At 54.0% G+C, this 21,318-nt stretch overlaps 1 protein-coding gene across 1 annotated transcript in view; it reads left to right on the top strand.

Moving 5' to 3' along the window:
- LOC144226885 (leucine-rich repeat flightless-interacting protein 1-like) overlaps positions 1–21,318 on the top strand; it is a 95,907-nt gene that overhangs the window by 30,557 nt on the left and 44,032 nt on the right. Inside the window, exons 7-13 of the mRNA XM_077758390.1 lie at positions 109–381; positions 2,959–3,132; positions 7,981–8,067; positions 14,162–14,179; positions 17,402–17,449; positions 18,712–18,756; positions 19,463–19,513. Of these exons, the coding sequence (XP_077614516.1) occupies positions 109–381; positions 2,959–3,132; positions 7,981–8,067; positions 14,162–14,179; positions 17,402–17,449; positions 18,712–18,756; positions 19,463–19,513 (696 nt within the window). The remainder of the gene's footprint in view (positions 1–108; positions 382–2,958; positions 3,133–7,980; positions 8,068–14,161; positions 14,180–17,401; positions 17,450–18,711; positions 18,757–19,462; positions 19,514–21,318) is intronic.

The raw sequence follows: 21,318 nt of genomic DNA, 5'->3' as shown, positions 1-21,318 counted from the left end.
GCTTGATTCTAAAGCCTAACGGCCAAAATGAATGTGTACAATCGATACTAAAGCTTCTTCCTAATTTTGGAGAAGGCTGTTCAGCTGACAGATTGTGTTTCTGAACAGCCCGTGCGGCTCATTTCCACTTTACACCTAAGGAAACAGACCAAGGAGGTGGCAGTCGCTGGGGTCCCTGAGGCGTGGCCACGGCCCGGCCCCCCTCCACGGACCCCAGCGGCGTTCTTAAGGTGTGGGGACAGCTTCCTGCCAAGCACCTGTTCTCAGATGGCAGCAGCCAGCGTCACGGAGCACGCGGTCGCCTCGCGTGTCAGCGTGTGCGAGCGTGCCCTGGGCTCTGTGTTGAGGCGGTGGCCGCCGGCTTCCGGAACCTTCACCCCGGTGCCTGTCCAGGCCCCAGGGCTTTCCTCGCGTAGCTGGAGGAAGTGACGCATGCGCGTGTCAGTCCCCTTTCTCAAGCTCGGCCCAGAGCTGTGGCTCATCAGTCCCTTCCTGCTCCCGCATCAGGCCTGGGAGGGCCCGCGGGTGGAAGAGCGGATAAGAACATTCCCTGCGGCTGCTGGATGAGACGGGTGGGGGGGGCCCAATTCCACACTGTGCTCGAGTCCCAGGAAAGCCTCAAAGCTGGGGACACGTGCAGACGGGGCCAGGCTCCCTGAAGCGGCTCCGGCTCTGCAGGTGACGGGGTCTCCCTCCCCCTGCTCCAGGCCCGGCTCTCAGGGCTTCGCTTCGAAGATCGTCACATGGGGTCCTCCAGGTCGTTAAGTGGGGAGGAGCCACGGAGCCTTAGAGCCCCCAGATGCCACCGGCATTGGGGTGCAGGTATTGGGGGCTGGCGTGTGGCTGCCGCACTCTGGGCAGCATCGTCCCCCTCCCCGGCCACAGGGCAGGTGAGGTCGGCGGGGGGCAGGGCAGGCCGGTGCCCCCTCCCCCTCCTGTCCTGCTGCACGACCCCGTGTACAGCTCCCCCTGAGTACTGAGCTCCCGTGGCACCTTGGGATGACAGATGTCACGCCCTCGACGGGGCGATGCTCCGGGCCGGAGGCCTGGCCCATGGCCCAGTCTGCCTAGAAGGGGCACGTCCGGCTGCCCCCCCCCAACCCCCCCCCGCGGCCTCTGTGTCCCGCTCGGGCGGAATCCGCTTCTGCACTGTGGCCCGCTCCGGATCCCCTGGCGTAGTGACTCCGCACGGAAGTATCCTGCTTCCCCCCTGCCCCCACCCCGCCCCAGGGCTGCCACCTGCCCCCAGCCCGGCCGGCCTGTGCTGTGGGGACGGGACTTGCAGGGGAGAAGCATCCCCCCCGCCTCCCGTGCGCCCCTGCGGCCAGCCCCGGGCGGGGGCCTCTGTGGCCCGGGGGACCCCGCCTGGAGACCAGGCTGTGTGAGCTGAATGTTAGGAGGCCCCAGGGTCAGGCGTGCGCGGCGGGGGCGCGGCCTCTCCCCTGCTGTTCACGGCACCGCAGCGTCGGGCGCGGTCCTGTCTGTGGGAAAATAGAGGTAAACGTGGAATTCGGAGTGAAGAGCTCAGCTTTTTAGAATCGTTCTAAGGCCACTCTGGCGATGAGTAGAGGCTTGTGACGGTCTCCATCGTCAGAGGGCACCTCACTTAAAACCTAGCACCTCAGGGTGCCTGGGCGGGGGGAGGTCAGTGGGTGGAGCGTGCGACTCTTCACCTGGGGGTTGAAGTTGAGGCCCACGTTGGTTGTAGATTGCTTAAAGTAAAATCTTCAGGGGTGCCTGGGGGGCTCAGTTGGTTAAGCGTCCGACTTCGGCTCAGATCATGATCTCACGGTTCATGGGTTCGAGCCCCGCGTCAGGCTCTGTGCTGACAGCTCTGAGCCTGGAGCTGCTTCAGAGTCTGTGTCTCCTTCTCTCTCTGACCCTCCCCTGCTCACGCTCTGTCTCTCTCTCTCTCTCTCAGAAATAAATAAAACATTTAAAAATTTTTTTAAAAATTAAATCTTCAGACAAACAAAAAGCCAGGGCTTCTAAAGCTCCATGTGGGGTTCCTGGCCAGGGAGGGGGTGCCCGGGGGAGGGCACAGCCGCTCCTGGGCGGGGAGCGGGGAGGACACTTGCATTCCGGCCAGGAGCCTGGATCTCATCCCAGGCCTGGCCCCATCAGCCTCCCCTCCCCTGCCCCCGACTCTGGAGGGGCGTCGGGAACAGGCCGCCGGCCACCTCCCAGCCGCAGCAAGCATGGTTTGGCCCCTTCATTACCGTCTTTGCTCTCTCTCCCTGCCTGCCTCCCCCTTTCTTCCTTCCTTTAAAAGTTGTGCTATTTATTCTGAAAACTGTCAAACATACCCAAACACAGACGGGATAACAGAAAGCAGAGGCCCCCACACTTGAGCAAGTGCCCGCACCACCCTCCCCCCCACCCCCGGACGTGTTGATTCTCCACCAAGAGTTTCTGACCCCTGACCCGGGGGCTCTGCCTCTCTAGCGTTCCCAGGTGTGCTGGAGGGCGGGGCTGGGACGCCGGGTCGCCAGGGCCCAGCCAGCCCCAGCGTTGTCAGCTCACGGCCGTTTAGGCCCCGCCCATACCCACCCCCCAGTTTTTAGAAGGCAAGTCTGAGGGAGAGCATATCATTTCTTCTTAAACATTTTACTGTGTATCTCAACAAAGACACCGGGGCGCAGGAGGAGGGTTGGGGGTTGGGGCCCGGGGCTCCGCCCTTTCTGGAGCCCCCGAGGGCTTGGCACCCCTTCCTGTTGGCTCCAGCTCGCCCTGCCTCTGCCCCAGCAGGCGCCCTGAGGTCCCAGAAGGGGCGTGGTCCCAGGTCAGTCGGTGGTGCACCCGCGGAGGTCTCCCCAGGGGCTGAACAGACCCCTCGCTGGGCGGTGTGTGCGGTCTCGTTGCCCAAGCCTGCTTTTCTGAAGCCCCGTGCGGTTTGTACCTTCTTCCCTAAATTCCACAAATCCGCCCTATGCTCTCCCATCCTTTCCATCCTTCCAGCTTCGATCGACCACAGTCCTCTCCCTTGAGTTTGGGGGCTTGGGGGATCGGTGTGCAGGCACACCCCAATTCCAAAACCCACACAGCCCTTGGAGGCCCGCAGGGGTCAGCAGACGAGTGGCGCGGCGCATCCGGGTTTGGGTGAGCGCCCTGCGCACCACGCCCGTCTGCCGGGTGCTGGGTGGGGGATTCCCGCCAGGGAGCTCTGGCTCTGGCTCCTGGACCACACAGGCGCCTCCCAGGACCTTGGGCTCCTGGCACCCCTCCAGCCCCTCTGGCCTCTCAACTTTGGTCCATCCTTCATGCCTCTGCCAGACACACCTGTTCACGTTCACAGGCTCGCTCGCTCACGAGCAGCCTCTCCTCGCTTCCTAGGTGTCACATTGCCTTCCTCACCCCTTTCCTGGTCCCCACATTTCGGCGGGCACAGTATTTCTAAAACAGTAGTCGACCCCACTGTGCCCCTTCGTAAAACCCTTTTGTGGATCCACATTCTTTCGAGAGAAGATTCCAGACACAGCAGCCGAGAGCGAGGACCTGCACCCCGGGTCCTCGGGCGTCTCCACCTCACTGTCCATTCCCCCGTCACCATGCTCCACCCCCTCTCCCTCTGCCTGGCTTTCTCCCCCGGAGCCCGGCGACCCGCACTGTAGCCTACACATCCTGCCCTGGCTGTGTCCGAAGGTGCTACGTGACTGGGTGGCCCTGGCTGGCCATCACCAGTGGCCGCGGTCCCCGCAAGAAGTGAAAGTCAGCGTTTGGAAACTCAGGCCGTCTGACCCGGCTGTGAGTTTATATATCACAAAAGCGTGGGTGGTGATGGGTTTGTCCTAAACCACGGAAGCATTGACCTGAGGCCCGCGGAGCCCCAGACCCGTCTGCTGGATGCAGGCCAGCTGGGAGGCAGGGCCCGGCCTCACGGGAAACGTTGGAGGGAAATGAATTCTTACCTTATGTGGCGGACTATAGCTGTTTGGTGTGTTTTGTTCATTTGATGAGTTGACCATCTCATGCTTTTTCTCTGATGACTTTGTACTGGTTGTTTGATCACCATCTCGTAGGCTGCGGGTCAGGCCCTGGCGTGTTCTTGGCAAAGTCAGCGGTTTGGGGATGAATCACGGTGTCAAAACCCTGTGATTTCTTCTTCCGGTGTCTCTGGCCAGGGTCAGGGTTATTGTGTTGATCAGTTTTGAGCTCACAGAGGTGGTTGTGCAGCAGCTCTGGACCACTTTAAATGTCAGCCCGCAGGTCTGTGGGTGTGTAATCAGCCAGATTCCCAGCAGCAGGCATGGCTGTGTGCACTTCCTGTATCACGGGGGCTTTGCTTCCCACGTCCGCGTCCCAGGAGGGTCCTGAGGGATGTGTGTGTGCATGAGGCGGCGATTGCCAGGATGCGAAATTGTACTGACTTACAAATTCACCCCCGTTCGAAATTCTACTCAGATAGATTGAAGGGCGCCTGGATGACTCAGTCGGTTAAGCGTCCAACTCTTGATTTCAGCTCAAGTCATGAGCTTATGGTCGTGAGATTGAACCCCACATCAGGCTCTGTGTTGAGCGTGGAGCCTGCTTGGGCTTCTCTCTCTCCCTCTCTGCCCCTTCCCTGCTTGCTCACGCTCTCTCAAAAATAAACAAAAACTAAAAAAAAAAAAAAGAATACTATTTTTAAAGGTTTATTTTTTAGATTTTTTTAATTAATTTCTGAGACAGACAGAGAGCGAGAGAGAGAGAGCGAGAGAGAGAGAGAGAGAGAGAGAATGAGCAGGGGAGGGTCAGAGACAGAGGAAGACTCAGAATGTGAAGCAGGCTCCAGGCTCCAGCACAGAGCCCGACGCGGGACTTGAACCCACGAACCGTGAGATCATGACCTGAGCTGAAGTTGGCTGCTTAACCAACTGAGCCACCCAAGCACCCCAAGGTTTATTTATTTTTTGAGAGAGAGTGCGGATCGGGGCAGCGGAGGACAGAGAATCCGAAGCAGGCCCCATACTGACAGCACAGAGCCTGACGCGGGGCTCAAACTCACGAACTGTGAGATCATGACCTGAGGTGAAGTTGGACGCTTAAGTGACTGAGCCACCCAGGCGCCCCAAAGAGAATACTATTTTTAAAATGTAGATTGGCTGCAGTCGCTGTGTCTTTGAGCCTGGCTGGTGCGTCCTCGTGAGGAATTTACTCTGTAACTTGATTCATTCATCTGCTTCCTTTATCATCCCAAACCCAAGTCCCTGGTGGCTGGTGGCTTTTAGTCCCTTGGTGCCATTATCCTCACGGCCGGGACAGACTTCCTGGGCTGGACGTGAGGGGCCATGATGGGTGGGTGGGCCATGATGGGAGCCTTTTCCAGGGTGGAGGGCGGCCCCCGAGAGTAGCTGCTGTTTTTGGAGCTGCCCATCTGGCGGGGCGGCCACCCCAGGTGTCGGGTCTGTCCACATCGCCGGGCTCTTCAGGGATCTTTGGCCCGGGGTCCCAAGCAGAGCTGGACCGAAGCTGGGTGGGATGGGGGTGTGTGACCCCTTGGGCCAGAGACACTAGCACTGTGAGAGCAGGAGTCATCTGAGAACCCCCCCACCCCCGCCCCGTGCTCGTCATGTATCACCTGGTAACAAATACCCACAAACCTGAAATAGTGCACGTGTCTCATCTCACTTTCTCTGGTCAGAAGTCAGCAGAGGACGCTTGATTGCAGCTCAGCTCATGATCTCGCAGTTCGTGAGTTCAAGCCCCACGTCGGGCTCCGCGCTGACAGTGTGTGGAGCCTGCTTCTGATTCTCTCTCTCCCTCTCTCTGGCCCTCCCCCACCCACACTCGCTCTCTCTCAAAATAAATAAACTTAAAAAAAAAACCCTTAAGAAAAAAAAGAAGTCTGGGCTTAGCTTATTGGGTCCTGCACTCAGGGCCTCACAGGTGCAGTCGTTTCTGGAGCCTGCGGCCCCCTGCGCTCCCGTGACTGCGGGCACCGGCGTCAGCCGGGGTCCCTCTCAGCTCTTAGCGCCTGCCTGTAGGTCCTGGCCACGTGCCAGCTTGAGCATCTGTCTCACTTCCTGTCCCTCTTGTAAAGGGCTCGCCTGATCAGGTGAGGCCCACCCAGGATGATCTTTTGATTGTCTCTTGAATCAGCTGAGGAACTTTGATTGTTTTTGCATTTCTCTTTGCCGTAAGACGTAACCCAGCCACAGGGGTGGCGTCCGTCACACTCCCAGTGCTGCCCCCACTCAAGGGGAGAGGATGATGCTGAGACGTACTCCAGGGTGGGGGTCTCGGGGACCCGCCAGAACTGGGCCTGCCACACTCCTCCCTGCCTGAGTGCCCGTCTTCCCTCTGTCCCCTTTCCTGCTTCTCACATCCGCACTCTGCCCGTCCCCTTTGCCCTCCTCCACGACCTCCCTTCTGTTTCCCTGACCCCTCGCCTGTTCCTCCCACCCAGGCTGGGGCCACAGCCGTCTGGCCTGTACCGGCTTAGACAGGGAGCCGGCAGCGCGGAGCCCCCCCCGCCCCCAGGAAGGCAGGGAGGCAGGCTGCACCCAGTGTGAGCCTCGCCCTCTCGCTGGCCCGTCGAGGGGCCGCAGCACCCCAGCATGGCCGGACGTCGGTCGAATGAGCCCTCCCTGCCCCTCCCCTTGAGCTTTGCTGGATCTTTTTATAGACCCTGAGCGTCCCTTCACGCAGTGTCACGTGGTTGACAGAATTGCAAATGGCACCGAGGTATCAGAGGTCTGAGGCCGTTGTGATTGTAGACGCCGCAGACTCGAGGGGCCTGGGCTTGGGCTGATTAAGGAACCATGTGAATGAATAAAGTTAGAATAGATTCCTTATGAGGACACACACCGGCCGACCTCTGATGGGTCAGTGGTGGTTCGTTTCCAACTTAGATGAGGATTTGCACAGAAGATAAACTTGTAATTCAATACAAATGTGGGGAGGGGGGCGTGCCTGACGTGAGCCTGGCCCTTTGGGAGACGCTGGATGGTGATACTCGGGTCCCTCCTGCCTGCTGGCCCCACACCACACCGCAAGTACTTGGCCGTCTGTCCTGGCCCTATTTTAACATCTGAAACTGTATCTACAGAGCTGTTGGCGGAAAAATTACAAGTGTAACCCCCCCCCCAAGAAGAATTAAGTGGAAAGAAGGGGGAATGTGTTTGGCTCCGAAAAGTCTGACTTCCGGTGCATCTGCACCTGTTACCTGACTGAGCCGTTCACCGTGTTGCTAAAATGGTGCATAAATGTTCGATTTGTAAAATCGGCCGCGGGGTTCAAGTGGCAAGTTCCGTGGCGTTGGTCAGCCCATCTTCAGTACAGTGCGGCTAAATAGTTGATACGTAGTTAGATGGAGGTTGTTTTGTTTTTCATGTAACTCTTCCAACAGCGAGAGAGTCCTGCTGTGGTCTTAGTTCTCTTGATGGAAAAGAGAGCACTGCAGGTGTTTGGGGGGAGCTGAGGGCAGAGCGTGTCCTGAGAGGCGACTAGACAGGAGTCCTGGAAAGCAGCCGTCGGAGTCGCAGCCCGGTGCCTGCGGACGGGGCTGGCAGCCTCTCCAGGCCTCCACTTCCTGCTCTGCACAGGGCGGGGTTGAACCAGCGGCCTGTGGCTGTGCCCAGCGCTAATGCTTTGCTCTCTGCGATAGTCCGTCAGAGCTCCGGAGGAAGGCACAGGGCCCAGCCCTGCCACTTACAGGCTGTGTGACCTTGGTCAAGTTACTCACCTTCTCTGTGCCGCAGTTCCCTCACCCATAAACCAGGGATGGTAACGCTATCTACCTAACAGTGCTCTTGCAAGGAGCATATGGCATGATCACGTAAAATCCGCAGAACAGCGTCCTCTCGGCGTTCAGTAAGGGCTCCCTAAACGGTAGCCATCGTGTTACGATACTGTCACTCCCGCTGACCCTTCACTCTTGTGAGTCTGCGATGTGTTCCCGGATGTTTATTAAACCCTGAACAAAGTCCCTTGCACCAGCCTCGTCATTTACTGGAAAGGAGGCGCTGGTCTGTCGTCTAATGAAACTCCTGTGTGTTTCAGGCGGAGGCGAGGCTGGCTGCGAAGCGTGCGGCCCGCGCCGAGGCCCGGGAGATCCGAATGAAGGAGCTGGAGCGACAGCAGAAGGAGGTAACGCGGCCCCGCTCTTTATTGACACCTGTTGCCGTTGACACACCTGTCCCTTTGACACTGCCCGTGATCGGAATGCGCCGTGCCTGTGACTTGGTTCAAGGTCAGGCCAGGGAGCGCGCATAGCACGGATGCCAGGCGTGCCAGGCCTCGGCGTGCTGGGTCCCGAGCAGCGCCCCGCACGCCCGGTGCCTGCAGACGTCTCCCAGCCCGGCCTGCTGCCTGAAAGCGGCCGGGAGCCGCGGGTGGAACGGTCAAGCCAGAATCTCGAGCTGCCTCTGAATTAAAATATGAAAGAACGGGTTATTGTTTGTTTAAACCAACCAAACTGCGTTGAAAAATATTTCCCCAGTGGTTTTTACATGTTTTAATAGGTTTCGTGATGACTGGAGCCCACGTGCGGGGGAAATAGCTAGGGAAGCGGACAGTCCTGTCCCGCCCGGGAAAGCAGACGGTCACGTGTGTACACACCTGTTAATGCAGTTATGCGCTTATTTCATGATCTCGGGCTGGAGCCCGAGTCGTGTGGGCCGTATGGGGACTCTTGAAGTCAGAGCAGGGAGCCTTCCCGTGACCTTGAAGTCAGCGTGAAAGAAGGAAGTCCCCGTCCCCCAGGCGGGCGTCCTCTGTGGGTCGTACCCTTCGGGAACATCCACACCAGGCACCGCTCGAGGGCTCTTCTTGTTCAGAAGATGTGGGTTTACTGTGCTGCGGGGGGGCAGCCGGGCGCTCTGCCCAGGCCGACGGCGCAGAGCCAGCATTTCAAAGCGGAGCCTGTGTTCTAAGGCGTGACAAGTTTCAGATAAAAACCCGGATTTCCAGTTCCTCCTAAAATCACCGCAGGTTCCGCCACCCAGGCTCACGTTCCCTGGCCACCAGCCCCAGGTGCCCTTGGTCATTTCCCTGACCGTGGGGCGTGCCAGTCACGTGGCGCGGATGCAGAAGCAGAAGCAGGGGAGGGGCGTGGCCACACTTGGATTTGGGGAAGAAATCTCTTCCGTGCGGGTTGAAGAATAGATGGAAGGTGACCGGAAACCCCAGGCCAGGATGTTCCTTAGGAGAGTCCAGCCANTCGAGCCGTTCCTGGCAAGTGACCCAGGAGGCCGAGTGTCCGTCGCACTTTGGCGGTAGCTTAGCTGTCGTCCTGTGTTTACAACGTGAATGAAGACTAAACAAATATTTGAAAGCAAATCACCACGTTCTCTCTCCTCGTCAAAAAGGCAAATTCAGTTGTGAGTCTGCCTCCAGAATTAACTTTATTTTTTGTACTTTTTTTTCCTGTTAAATTATGCAGAGCACGGGTTTGCCCCTTTCACAGTGCCTTCCCCCAAGAGTCGCATGTGTAATTTTAAAACTGGATACGGGGGCGCTTGAGTTTTCATGTTAATTATTTGGACTCGACTGTTGAGCTGATGGCCACCGTGAAGCCCCTCCCCTTCCGGTGTCTCAGGGGCGAGCTTTGGCTCCAATCGGAACGGGGACCTGACTGACACCCGCCCGTGAACCCCAGGTACCCGTCATACCAGGAGCGACTATTGACGATCATGCAAAGAAGCATTTTCAGGACCATCTCTGGAAAGAGCATTTGAATGAGAGGTGGAGACAAAGTGTGGATGTTGTCGCTGGTACACTTTGTCACAGACCTGAGACAGCGTCACCCGTGCTTTAGGACCCATCCTGACACCAGGCGCCGTCTGCACACTCAGACGCCGGATTAATAGTAATCAGAGGCCACCTAATGGAAAAGTTCTCTTAGCCTGCACTGGTTTTAAAAAATAGGTATTTTTCTTTTTTCAAATGCTTTTTTTCTTTTTTTTTAACTTTTTAAAATATTCGTTCATTTTTGAGAGACAGAACAAGTTGGGGAGGGGCAGAGAGAGAGGGAGACACAGAATCTGAAACAGGCTCCAGGCTCCGAGCTGGCAGCACAGAGCCCGACGCGGGGCTCGAACCCACGAACCGTGAGATCATGACCTGAGCTGAAGCCGGACGCTCAACCGACTGAGCCCCCCAGGCGCCCCTCTGATGCCATTTTCAAACTGCCTGCTGTAGTTGCTCTCCAGGATATGTCTGTTCGTTCAGTGGAACTTGCACGCCCACCGAGGGCAGGACACGGTTGCCCCCCCGCCCCGGGGCCCCGGCCGTGACCTCACGCCTCTCGGGGCCCATCGGTGGTAAGCAGCTTCCCTAGCTCTCCCCTGGAGCCCCAGGCGTCGTATTAAGGTCGTAAGAGACGGAACAACTTCCCGGCGTGTCTTGCACCTCCGCCAGGTTCTGCCACAGTCGCTGGCATCTGGGCACCGTGGGTGTTTCCGGTGGCCCGTGGCTGGAGCTGACGCGGCACGCTGGGGACGAGGCAGCTGTGACGCCTCGGGGGCCGGGAGGGCGTCTGATCGTATTGTCCCCGTCCTCGCGTGTCGGGCAGAGTTAACGCCCCCCGAGAGTACGACGGGAGGGTGCTAGCGACCCCAGGCGCGGGGGCCGTGCAGTGCGTGCCTTCCGTCTGTCTCCAGGTCACACGTTTCGATGAACCGGGTCCTCTCCCGAATTAGGGGTCGAGTCGATTTAAATGCACGCGTGCTGACAGATGTGGCCCGTCACCCGCAAAGTGCTTTGGCACAAGTTCTTGATTTAGAAAATGAAAGTTGAGAAGGACTGAGGCTCGGATCGTCTCCGAGTGGCCTCCGTACCAGCAGCCCCACGGTGCGCCGGGACAGGGCAGCGGCCGTGCCCTCCGAGGAGCCGGGCTCTGCAGAGGAAAGCCGGTTAGAACCAGCCATCTGACCACCACGCCGCAGTCGGCTTCCTTGGTCCTGCACACAGGTGTCGACCGAGTAGCACACGCGTCGGAATTCTGAAACTCTCCATTTTAACAGCATGTTTCATATTTACTGCCAAGACGCGATAGTTTTGTCATGATTCAAGTCTGATGGAAAGTCTCACCCGGGAGCAGGTGTCATTGGGGTCCTGTCGGTACGCACACGGCAGAGGCGCGTTCAGCCTGGGAGCCGGTCTCTCCCCGCGTGTGGCTTCGAGTTGTGAGCACACCGGGAGCCAAGCGTGGCTTCGCCTGTGAGAAAGGGCCTCAGGCGAACACTAGCTTCTTCATTTCTCTCCCCCTGTGACCTCACCCCCCTCCCCACGTGTTCTCACCCTCCTCCCCGCGTGTCCTCACCCTCCTTCCCGCGTGACCTCAGCCTCCTCCCCGCGTGTCCTCACCTCCTCCCCCGTGTGACCTCACAGATGCAGTGGTTCAGGGAAGGGGGAAGGCGCCTCTACGAATTCCTTCTGTGCTGAACTCAAACTCTTGTCTGGGGTCGGTCACGAGCCTGACGACCGGCCCCCACGGTGTGAACTATCCGTGTGAGCCGTGACAACTTGTACGTGTTGGGGAGGAAGCNTCAGCCCCTCCCCTCATGATCTCACCCTCCTCCCCCTGTGACCTCACCCTCCTCCCCGCGTGTCCTCACCTCCTCCCCCGTGTGACCTCACAGATGCAGTGGTTCAGGGAAGGGGGAAGGCGCCTCTACGAATTCCTTCTGTGCTGAACTCAAACTCTTGTCTGGGGTCGGTCACGAGCCTGACGACCGGCCCCCACGGTGTGAACTATCCGTGTGAGCCGTGACAACTTGTACGTGTTGGGGAGGAAGCCGAGACGCTATCCCTGGTCCACACAGCCAGTGGGGACGCTCAGTGAAGGAGGGGCACGTGGGGATGGGCAGAACAGAGACAGCCAGGTCAAGGAAGGGGTGAAGCGTGGAGGGGCCCCCCGGGCTGTCCTGCAGTTTATACTGACCTGGGTAGCTCCGCAACAGCACTGACCCATCCAAACGACAGTCTTGCTTCCAGAAACACAGGGTCTTTGAGCTAGGGGAGCATCGCTGTTTGATGCCCCCTTTCTTCAAAAAGGGGATTTGAAAGGTTTAAATTAAAATAGGTGTGTATTTGCGAGTCAGAGAGCAGGGGTGGGGCCGAGGGGAGGAGCAGGGACCTCCTGGGGCCCCTGGCCCGGGCGGCCCCCACACGCCTGGGTAGTGTCACAGTGTGCTTTATGGACAGCTTCCTGCATGGCTGCGATGGCTGAGCCAAGACCCACACGTCGAGCTGGCCGGTGCACCGCGTGCGCCTCCTCATGTGCCCTCTGCCCAAGATCAAATAGACGGATAACAATAAAAACAAACACGAGGGGCAGCGTCCACGGGATTGGAGTTGTCTGTGGGCTGCCAGGCACCACAGCAAACCGGTCGTTTCACAGGTACAAGCAAACCTTGGAAATCCAGCCTTTTCGTCGGCGTGGACTTAGAAGCCAGTGTGATAAACACAGAGTAGGCACCTTTGTTAGCGATAGTTTTACAGACGACACAGAAGCAGTAGCGCTTCTGGATTGGAGCTAGGTCCTGGGGGTGGGGACTGGACACGTGTGTGTGCGCGCGCACACGCTCGCGTGCATGCGTGAGCATTCGTGTGCACCTCTAGAGGGAAGGGCGAGGCCAGCGAGCGGAGTCGGGATTCCGGAAGGTGTGCACACAACATTGGCCCAGCCCGCCCTTTGCATATCACATCTCTGGGCCGGACTATTCTTAGAACGCGCTAACACAATTCGAGGTTATACAATCCGATAGCCCGGGGTACTGGCATTTTAAGTTGTTGATTAAGTGGAAATGAATCTGCTTTGGAAGGAGGGTTGATGTTTTGGTGCAAAAAATTGGGAAACACGATCCCCGAGCCATCCATGTCTACACAGGTGTTTCTGAGCAGGGCCGGAAAGGGTTTCCCCGAGCGGGAACTCAGACCCGCTGACGGCGGACAGAGCCCGTGAGTCCCTGGCGGAGGAGGAGCGACCATCCCTGGGGGCCAGGAGAGTGGGAAGCTGGTGACAGAGGCCGGGAGTCCCAGAGACGGGCTGTGTTTGGAGCCACACTGGGGCCCCGGATACCCCAAGACGGGCATGGAGAGTGCTCAGAGGGGCGAGGTGAGCCAGCAGACACCGGCATACAGTGCAGATCGTCCTCAAGGGCAGGTGGGGCCGTGAGCTGGCTGCAGATTTACCTGGACCGCCGGGGCCAGCCCAGCCCTCCCTGGAGGCCCCTAGAGCTGCCCATCACGGTTCTCCTCCGTGCAGATGGCGAGAGCCCACTGTGCCCACGTTCACCGTGCTGGGGGCTGTTGAGAAGGATTCTGAGCTCCTTTCTAACGGATTCATTCGGGAAGAATGAGATGTAGATAGTCTTTGGGAACTCCTAGGGAACCTTTCATTTCACACAAGGACCTTCACTAAGAGGAAACAAATGGTGGTAGATGACCCGCTGGTATGATGGTCCATGCATTGAGAGTACTGTGTTTAATGTGATCGTAACGCTGAATGTGTTCACCTGTGCCCACCCACATACGCCTCGAAACGCCAAGCGCTGGCAGTACCTTGAATAAAGCCTGACTCGGCAAATGCTTTGTTCTGTGAATGAATGAGGGAGTGACTGAGGGAATGAAGCAGGTATCTCCGTCTCACCTGGGGATTACGACACCGTGAGGAGAAACAGCTAAAGCAAATGAGTATGTCCGTGTGCAATAATGTATATTTCAGTTCTGTTCTAGTGATCGCTCTGTTGAGCTGTAACTTTCCTGGCATTCTGTGTCTGTCTGCAAGAATCAGGACAGGAAAGTGTCTTCCTTCCCCATCTGTGAATTTCACCAGCCGACTTTATAACTCAGTTTCTGTATTTTCTAGTGAAACTTTTATCACTGTGCAAAGAAATTTAGAATTGAAGACAAAGTGCTTTTCCCCACTAGTTGGTGACGGCTTATACCGACTCGTGCACTGGAATGGTAACAGGATTCTTGTAGGGGTCCGTGTACACGCCGGGGCTTCACCATTGTGTGTGAAACAGAATGTAAAATGAGTCAGGAAATTAATAATCCCTTCAATGAGACTTCAAATACTTTTCAGTTCATATTTTACCAGTATTCAGTGTGCTTTTCCTCCAGTATGATTTTTATTCACATTTCCAGGTAATTACAGAAACTTTCTTTCTGATGTTTCTACTTTTGTAATTGGATTTCATGTTTCTTTTCCTGTTTCTTTTCCCCTTCTCTGTAGATCTATCAGGTTCAAAAGGTAGGCCCTTTCTTCTTTCTTCTTTGTTTTCTAAATTGCATGTACTAGTTTTTTCCTTGCCAAGGGCCTGGTCACCTTTCAGAAATAATGCCTTTCATTGAACATAGAAGTTCTTACTGCTTCTTTCACTGCTTTGTTTATGAATTGGTTTGATCAGGAATGCCAGAGACGCTACTTACACCCCCGTAAAAAGCAACCATTAGACACCTGTCTGTTCACAGAAGGCTTTCCTTGTCTCTGCTTTTCTCAAGGAATTAGAAAAGTATTTCTTTGAGAAAAAAAATTCTAAGACAAAATAAAATCACATTTCAGAATTTGGGAAACCTTTGAAATCAGCTATTTAAAGAAAAAATTATCCTTCCACATAATTTTACTAGAAAAAATTTTTAAATATCAAAGCAGATTACCATACACTAAGAGTATTAAATAGTGATTTAAAAATCTGAGCAAAAAAAGAAAATGATGATACAACAGTAAAACCCAAGAACTTAAAATAGACCTGCTCCCATCCCTAACATTCAGGGTTGTAACATGCCTGTCTATTCCCTAACCCTTCATAGAACCAGCTAAGGTTTAGAGGTAAATACACTAGCAGGGCAGGTGCAGAAAGTAAAGTAGGAAATAACCAGGCCAGGGGCTCCTCGATCATCCTCGATGATGATAGAGTGAGTGGTTGGTTCGTTGGGAATTCGGAGAGTGTGTGTACCCTGAGTCTTCCCCATGAATGTACCTGGTTTGTTACTTCTGACAACTATAATAGTTGCTTTTCATAAATATATTTAGTTGATAGATAAAGGACTGTATCTTTGCTTTTAGAGCAGCTAAGACAATCAAAAGGAGATGACCATTTCAGAGGTTAGAATAAGCCCTTTTAAACACAGTCAGTACACTTAAAATTCCATCCACGGGGTCCTTTGTCTGCTATGATACCAGACTGCCTTTGCACCCTGCCCCTCCCCCCCTCCACTATGTAAAACTGTTATCTGGTGGAAAGAAAGCAGATAAGTAGGTACCAGAATCGATTTGCATTTTATTAGTTTTTGTGGGGTCTGGATTGGAATGGATCTTGAGGTTAGATCCAAACATGCCTACTCTTACCTGTAGAGTCTTGGTAAGAATTTAACAAGTCAAAGGTAAGGGGAACCCTCACTGTAACAACTTGTCCAGAACCGGAGAAAGAAACTGCACCTGGTGATTTCCACTCCGGTTCATTCCTTTCTAGTTCTAGATCACTTTTACCTTCTTTTTAGTAACACCAGGGATAGGGTGTTAGAACTCTGTCAGATCATTAACTTGTACACAAAGTAAAACCAGAAAGGAGCTCAGGAAGTCCCCAGTGCAAAAGCAGGTCTACATTTTTGTCATAAAGATGTGCCAGGGAAGGGAAAGCGTTCCTTGTCACGATTTGAGAAAACGGAAAGGAGGCAGTAAACGTCTCTCGGCCCCTCTGGCTCTTCTGTGTGACAGCTACTCTTCTGAATCAAAGCTATTTCTGAAAGTCAAACCGCTTTTGTAAGTTTGGCACCCGCTTCCTCCGCATGACTCACTGGCTAATCATAGTAGTTTACAGTTGAAACATTGTTGCTTTCTGCACTTGGCTGTGTGGCCTGCTCACTAACATCAGAACTGCTACTTAGGGGGGGACACTTAGCGTTTCTGGGGCTGTTCTCCCTCCCTGAAATGACATGGAAATGTAGCCACGGTCATAGCGGCTGTTTATAACGCCACCGTGAACTAGATGGAAGATTTTGAATGCTAGTTCTTACTTTTATCACAAAAGAGAGCAATAGACGGTGGGCCATGTCTGATACAGGTATAGAATTGGCAGACGAAAATAGAGAAACGGATAACACAAACTTCTTTTGGAATTTAGACAGTTTTTGCAAATCGATATAGGCTCCTCCCCCTTTAAAAAAATAAATATTTTTCTCTCTTTGCAATTAAGCCAGGAAATGATGAGGTTTGATGGTATCTCATTTCACGTGAAATGAGAAACCTGGAATCTGGCCGGGAGAGTGGAGCCGGCGTTAATGCACAACGGCTTGATGCTGTTAAGTTGAATTGAACTTAAGACATCAAAGTAAGGAAAGTGGCTTACAGGAAGAGACCGCTCCTGTGGGTTTGATATCACAGTTCTGTACTGGGTGGGATGTGAATGCCTGCTTAAACCGCACGCTCCAGTATCTTCCCCTTCCAGACTGTCATCTTGAAGAGAACAGGCCATTAGCATCAGAGCCGTGTGTTTGAAATCTGGCCAGCCCTCAACATAAACTGAAACTAAGCCCAACATAGCAGCATGTTCGGGTGATTGGAAAACCATTTCAAAACTTGTCTTCTGCTTCCAGCATTTGATTTTTTTTCCTCTGATTATAAGGTTTTCACGTATAAAGAGGAAAACCACATGTTGTCGGATACAGAGGTTTGGTGGGGTTTTCTTCCTGTTGGAATGGAGGGAGAAGTGAGGAGAAAGGCAGGACCCCACTATCTGAGCCTGTACTCCGGCTCCCATCTATCTTTAGAATTACTATATTTAGGAACGGTAACAGCCATTCCGAGTCTGCTTTTCTAATTTAAACTTGACCCACCGTGGCTTAGACACACGAGGTAAAGTCCCGCAGACACTGGCTAACGAAAAAGCCGAATATAACCTCTGCGAACGTAATTTTATTATTTTCTGCACCAAGCTCTCTTCTTAGCTAAGTCATCTTTCCATCGATGACATGCTGTAAAGACGTCCAAAGAACATAATTCTCCTGGGCCTAAATTTAGCATAGACATCGGATAGCTGGAAACTTGCGCTGGAGGCCTGGGGTCATCCCCCACGCTCTCCCCCCACCTTCACCCCCACATTGAGGAAAATCGTCTCGCTGCTGCTGTAGCAACCACATGGGTACCTTCGCTCTGCAGGCTCCAACAGCCTTCCCCACGGGCCGCTGGGCTGAGATCCTGTTCCTGGTCCAGAGCGCTTTGTCCTGGCCCTGCTGGCTTGCCCGGGAGGGGTGGGGTGAGGAGGGAGAGGAGGTCCCTCTGCACAGGCTCCCACACCCCGCAGAGTGCTCGGGAGTGCTCCCTGCGGGGCCGTGACCTTGGTATTTCCCGCTCTGCCTGGCACGTTACCCTCCCCGTGTGGCTTGGGCAGCCGTTTGGAAATGCATGTCGGGCGGTTTCTTGCGTGGTCACCAATTCCCTTCCTCCCTAATTTTCTTTCCCTTCTGTCCGTAGAAATATTATGGGCTGGATACAAAGTGGGGCGACATCGAGCAGTGGATGGTAGGCCTCGAATACAATTTTAAGAAAGTTAAATGGTTTATAATTTGATTCTTAATGCAGTTTAATTATGTTGAGAGATTCCTGCGGTACCGTAATTGAATATGGGGAGATTTTCTTCCCGGGGCTTCTGCGTCCGGCCTCACTGTTACGTCCCGGTGACGCGGGGTCAGGAACGGTCCCGGCCAGGCATTCTTGTCCGGTCTGTTCAGCGGACTCTGGGAGTCTGCAGGCAGGCGAGCAGCTTGGGGGTGTCCGGGGCACCACCTCCCTGTCGCCTTGGACAAAGGACTCTCCGCTGGGCACACTCAGGAGATGGTGCTCAGGCGTGATGCTCTAGAGGGGAGCTTCCCCTCGCCCCAGGAGAACGTGGACCCACTCCTTCCCTCCTGGATTCATCCACCTCAATTCCCGCCCTGTCCCCCCATCCTCGACCCCTTATCGAATGGCCTCGATACATACATTTAGCAACTGAGAGCCTGGCCAGTGTGGAAATGCCACATTCAGTGTCCCTTATGGATAAATAAGGCAAAGGAATGTAAAATTGCCTCCTCTCTTAGACACCTGTGTAGAATGTGAAAGAGAAGAGTTCTTGAAATATCAGGAGTATATACGTCCTTTACTGAAAAAATTATTAAGTTACACTTTTACTATGTGTACACCATCATTTTAGGCTTCTATGGCATAGAAAAGTGTATTTTTATCAAATCTTAAGACCCAGTTAAAAGGTGCATCATTGCTTTGTATGCCATCGAGGAAGAAAAAAGTGCTGCTAATTATAATGTGAGCAACGTTGTTTATAAGACATAGCCCAACCGCAGATGTCCAAATGTGGAAACTGCTGCGTATCTCAGAATGCACAAAATATAGAAGATTGGGTGACATCCTTATTGGATGTTTTACGGAAATGATTTATCTTCTGATTCCCAAAGGAAAGAGAAAAAGGTTCTGAATGTAGTGGGGAAAGTAGGTTAGTTTAAATGGACCACCTCATAGAGGCTGCGGACAAACTAAGGCCAGCCTTTCTCCTAACACACGCTTTTAAAGCCAAAATGAAAGAGGCCAATTACTTGTGTGCTTACAACCCTCCCCCCGCCAAAGAAAACATTCTTCCTCAGTGGTTTCATTGAAGCCCTTTAATGACAGCAAAGAAAATATTTATGTGCCATTTCTATCAGAAATGCTGTATTGTGTCACCAGCGGACTGAGGCTTCTGGTCTGTCTGTACCTGACCTTTAATGCTGTTTCTTCCATTGCTTTGGTAGGAAGACAGTGAGCGTTATTCACGTAGATCCAGAAGAAACACATCGGTTAGTACTGTGTTCATTTTGATTGAAGCCTAATTTGTAGTTGTAGTGGCTGAAATACTTACATTGTGTGTGTGCTTGTGTATGTTTGTTTGTTTATTTTTTTAGCGATGCTTATGAAAGAAATTAACTAATGTGCATATTATTACCTAAACAAAGACTTAGCATTTTGACCTAACTTTGTGAGGGGAGCATGGAAAATGTCTGGGTATTAATATATTCNTTCCCCTCCCCCATGGTCCTCTATTAAGTTTCTCCTGACCCACATATGAGTGAAAACATATGGTATCTGTCTTTCTCTGCCTGACTTATTTCACTCAGCATAACACCCTCGAGTTCTGTCCACGTTGCTGCAAATGGCCAGATTTCATTCTTTCTCATTGCCATATTCATGACAGTTTTAATGCTCTTTCTGCTATCGAATACCCGTGAATGATTTTCAGAGTGACATGCATTGAGGCTATGTGTCTATCAGTTACCAGCAAAGTAATGACATTAAGGCAAAGCGGTGTCATCCGGAAACAGCCCTCTGTAAACAGAGGCGCACGGACGAGGCCATTTGGGGAAGACACAGGCTCAGGTCCACGGAGATTTCCGAAGCCACCTGCGATGGTGTCGGATCGGCCGCGTCCCCTCTGAGGGCTGGACGTCGGTTTCTTTCTGTGTGTTCTATTGTGCTTCACGGCCGTTTCATCCTTTCTCTCACTAGGCTTCAGATGAAGACGAGCGCATGTCAGTGGGTAGCCGTGGAAGCCTGCGGGTCGGTAACCAGGATGCTTGGGTTCGCACGGTACAGTCTGTCGCCATTCTCTCCCGCCGCCTCCCTGCGCTCAGATTTCGCGTTCGTTCCCCCGCAGTCTTGTCGCCAGTCTCTCGCTGAGAAGCTGCTCGTGTGAAATCTCATCGGGGGCGGGATGTCCCTTGTGTTGTGGAAGGCACCTCCGTCTGTGTCTTTCTCCCGCGTGGGGACTCACGATGCCCTGTGCTCCTCCTCGTCACAGCACTGCGCGCCTCCATCGCCTTCTCTGTCCGCAGCGCTGGTGCGAGGACGGGAGCCGCTTGCCTGCATGCCCCCAGCCAGGCCTTGTCTCCGCCCAGGCACCTGTCACCCCGGGCTCCTCTCGTGTAGCTCCTTGAAAACGGCAGTGGCCTCCCCGGCGGGAGCGCAGAGCGGGTTGGATCCGTGAGACCCGGGTCTGCTCGCCCAAGTCCTCCCTTCCGTCAGCTGCGAGGGACTTGCCTCGTCGCTGAGGCTCGATGGGTGGCAGAGACAAACACGCAGTTTTCCTTAAACGTTCCAGAACTCTTCATACTTAGACTGGAGAAGGTTGCACGCTTGGGGAAGCGAAGTAGAGAAGCTGTGTTTTGCTTAGTGCTTTGAGTCGCTGAGTGACCGTGAGCATGTCCGTTTTGTGACCACAGGGTTACAGTCGCTGTCGCTGCTGGTAAGAAGGAGGCCTCAGTACAGCTGCTCCTTTTTACTTAGGGCCTGTTTGGAGCAGAAAGCTTGGTTCCCCCCTAACAATTAAATTACACTCTCACGCCTAGATTTCTTTTTTTTTTTTTAATGTTTATTTATTTTGAGAGAGAGAGCAAGAGCAGGGGAGGGGCAGAGAGGGAGGGAGACGCAGAATCCCACGCAGGCTCCGCACTGTCAGCACAGAGCCCGATGCGGAGCTCCAACTCCCAAACCGCGAGGTCATGATCTGAGCTGAAGGCAAGACTTGGATGGTCAAGGACTGAGCCGCCCCGGCGCGCCGTCACCCCCAGACTCCTGAGTGTGCACTGAGTAGGCATCGCGCTGGCTGCTTCCAACAGTCAACTATGAACATAACACAGTGCTGTGCTCTCAGGCAGCCACCGTCAGTGTCCCGGCAGGCGCCCGAAGCAGGTCCACAGTGATTTGGCCAGAAAAGTAACAATTCAAATGCGAAGCCCGTTCACAAGCTTCCGTGCTCTCTGTAACTTTCCCCTTAGCCATACGGTGGTCACTTCCTCATAGACCTGATCTCTACAAGAGTCAGGCTAGAGGAAGTAACTTTCTTGTAACCAGAACACTCTACATGCAAAACTCAGTTTGCAGGATCTGTGGAGGAAACCGAAGGGAGCAGGCCCGGGAGAAGGGTGAGTCCTTGAAACCAAGAGTAGAAGAGACTGTTTCCAGGAGGAAGAGAGGGGCCCCGTGAGCACAGGAGTGAGGGCCTTAGCATCATGGAGGACGTCGACCTCGACAGGGAAGCTCTTGGTGGAAGGGGGCGGAGCGAAACCTGATTACTGCAGGCTCAAGAGAGAACCGCAGAGAAATTGGCCATAGAATCCAGATCTATCAGAGCATCGTTTTCAGGTCTTTGATCCACCACACACGGTACTCAGGATTTTGTGTATCCTTGCATTTTTCTGGGAAATGACTTTGTCGCTTTCTTAACCTTCTCAGGAAGTCTCCTGACCCCAAGGAGTTTAAAACGATTGCAGTATTAGTGAGCGTCAGGTGTTTATAGCCTTCATATCCTTCTCAATGATTTTAACCCTACACGAGTCACATTTCTTTGCTAGGAAACATTCTTT

The sequence above is a fragment of the Crocuta crocuta genome, unplaced genomic scaffold (genome assembly GCF_008692635.1).
Source record: "Crocuta crocuta isolate KB4526 unplaced genomic scaffold, BGI_CrCroc_1.0 scaffold290, whole genome shotgun sequence".
NCBI lineage: Eukaryota > Metazoa > Chordata > Mammalia > Carnivora > Hyaenidae > Crocuta > Crocuta crocuta.
This window is presented reverse-complemented; position numbering and strand designations above follow the sequence as displayed.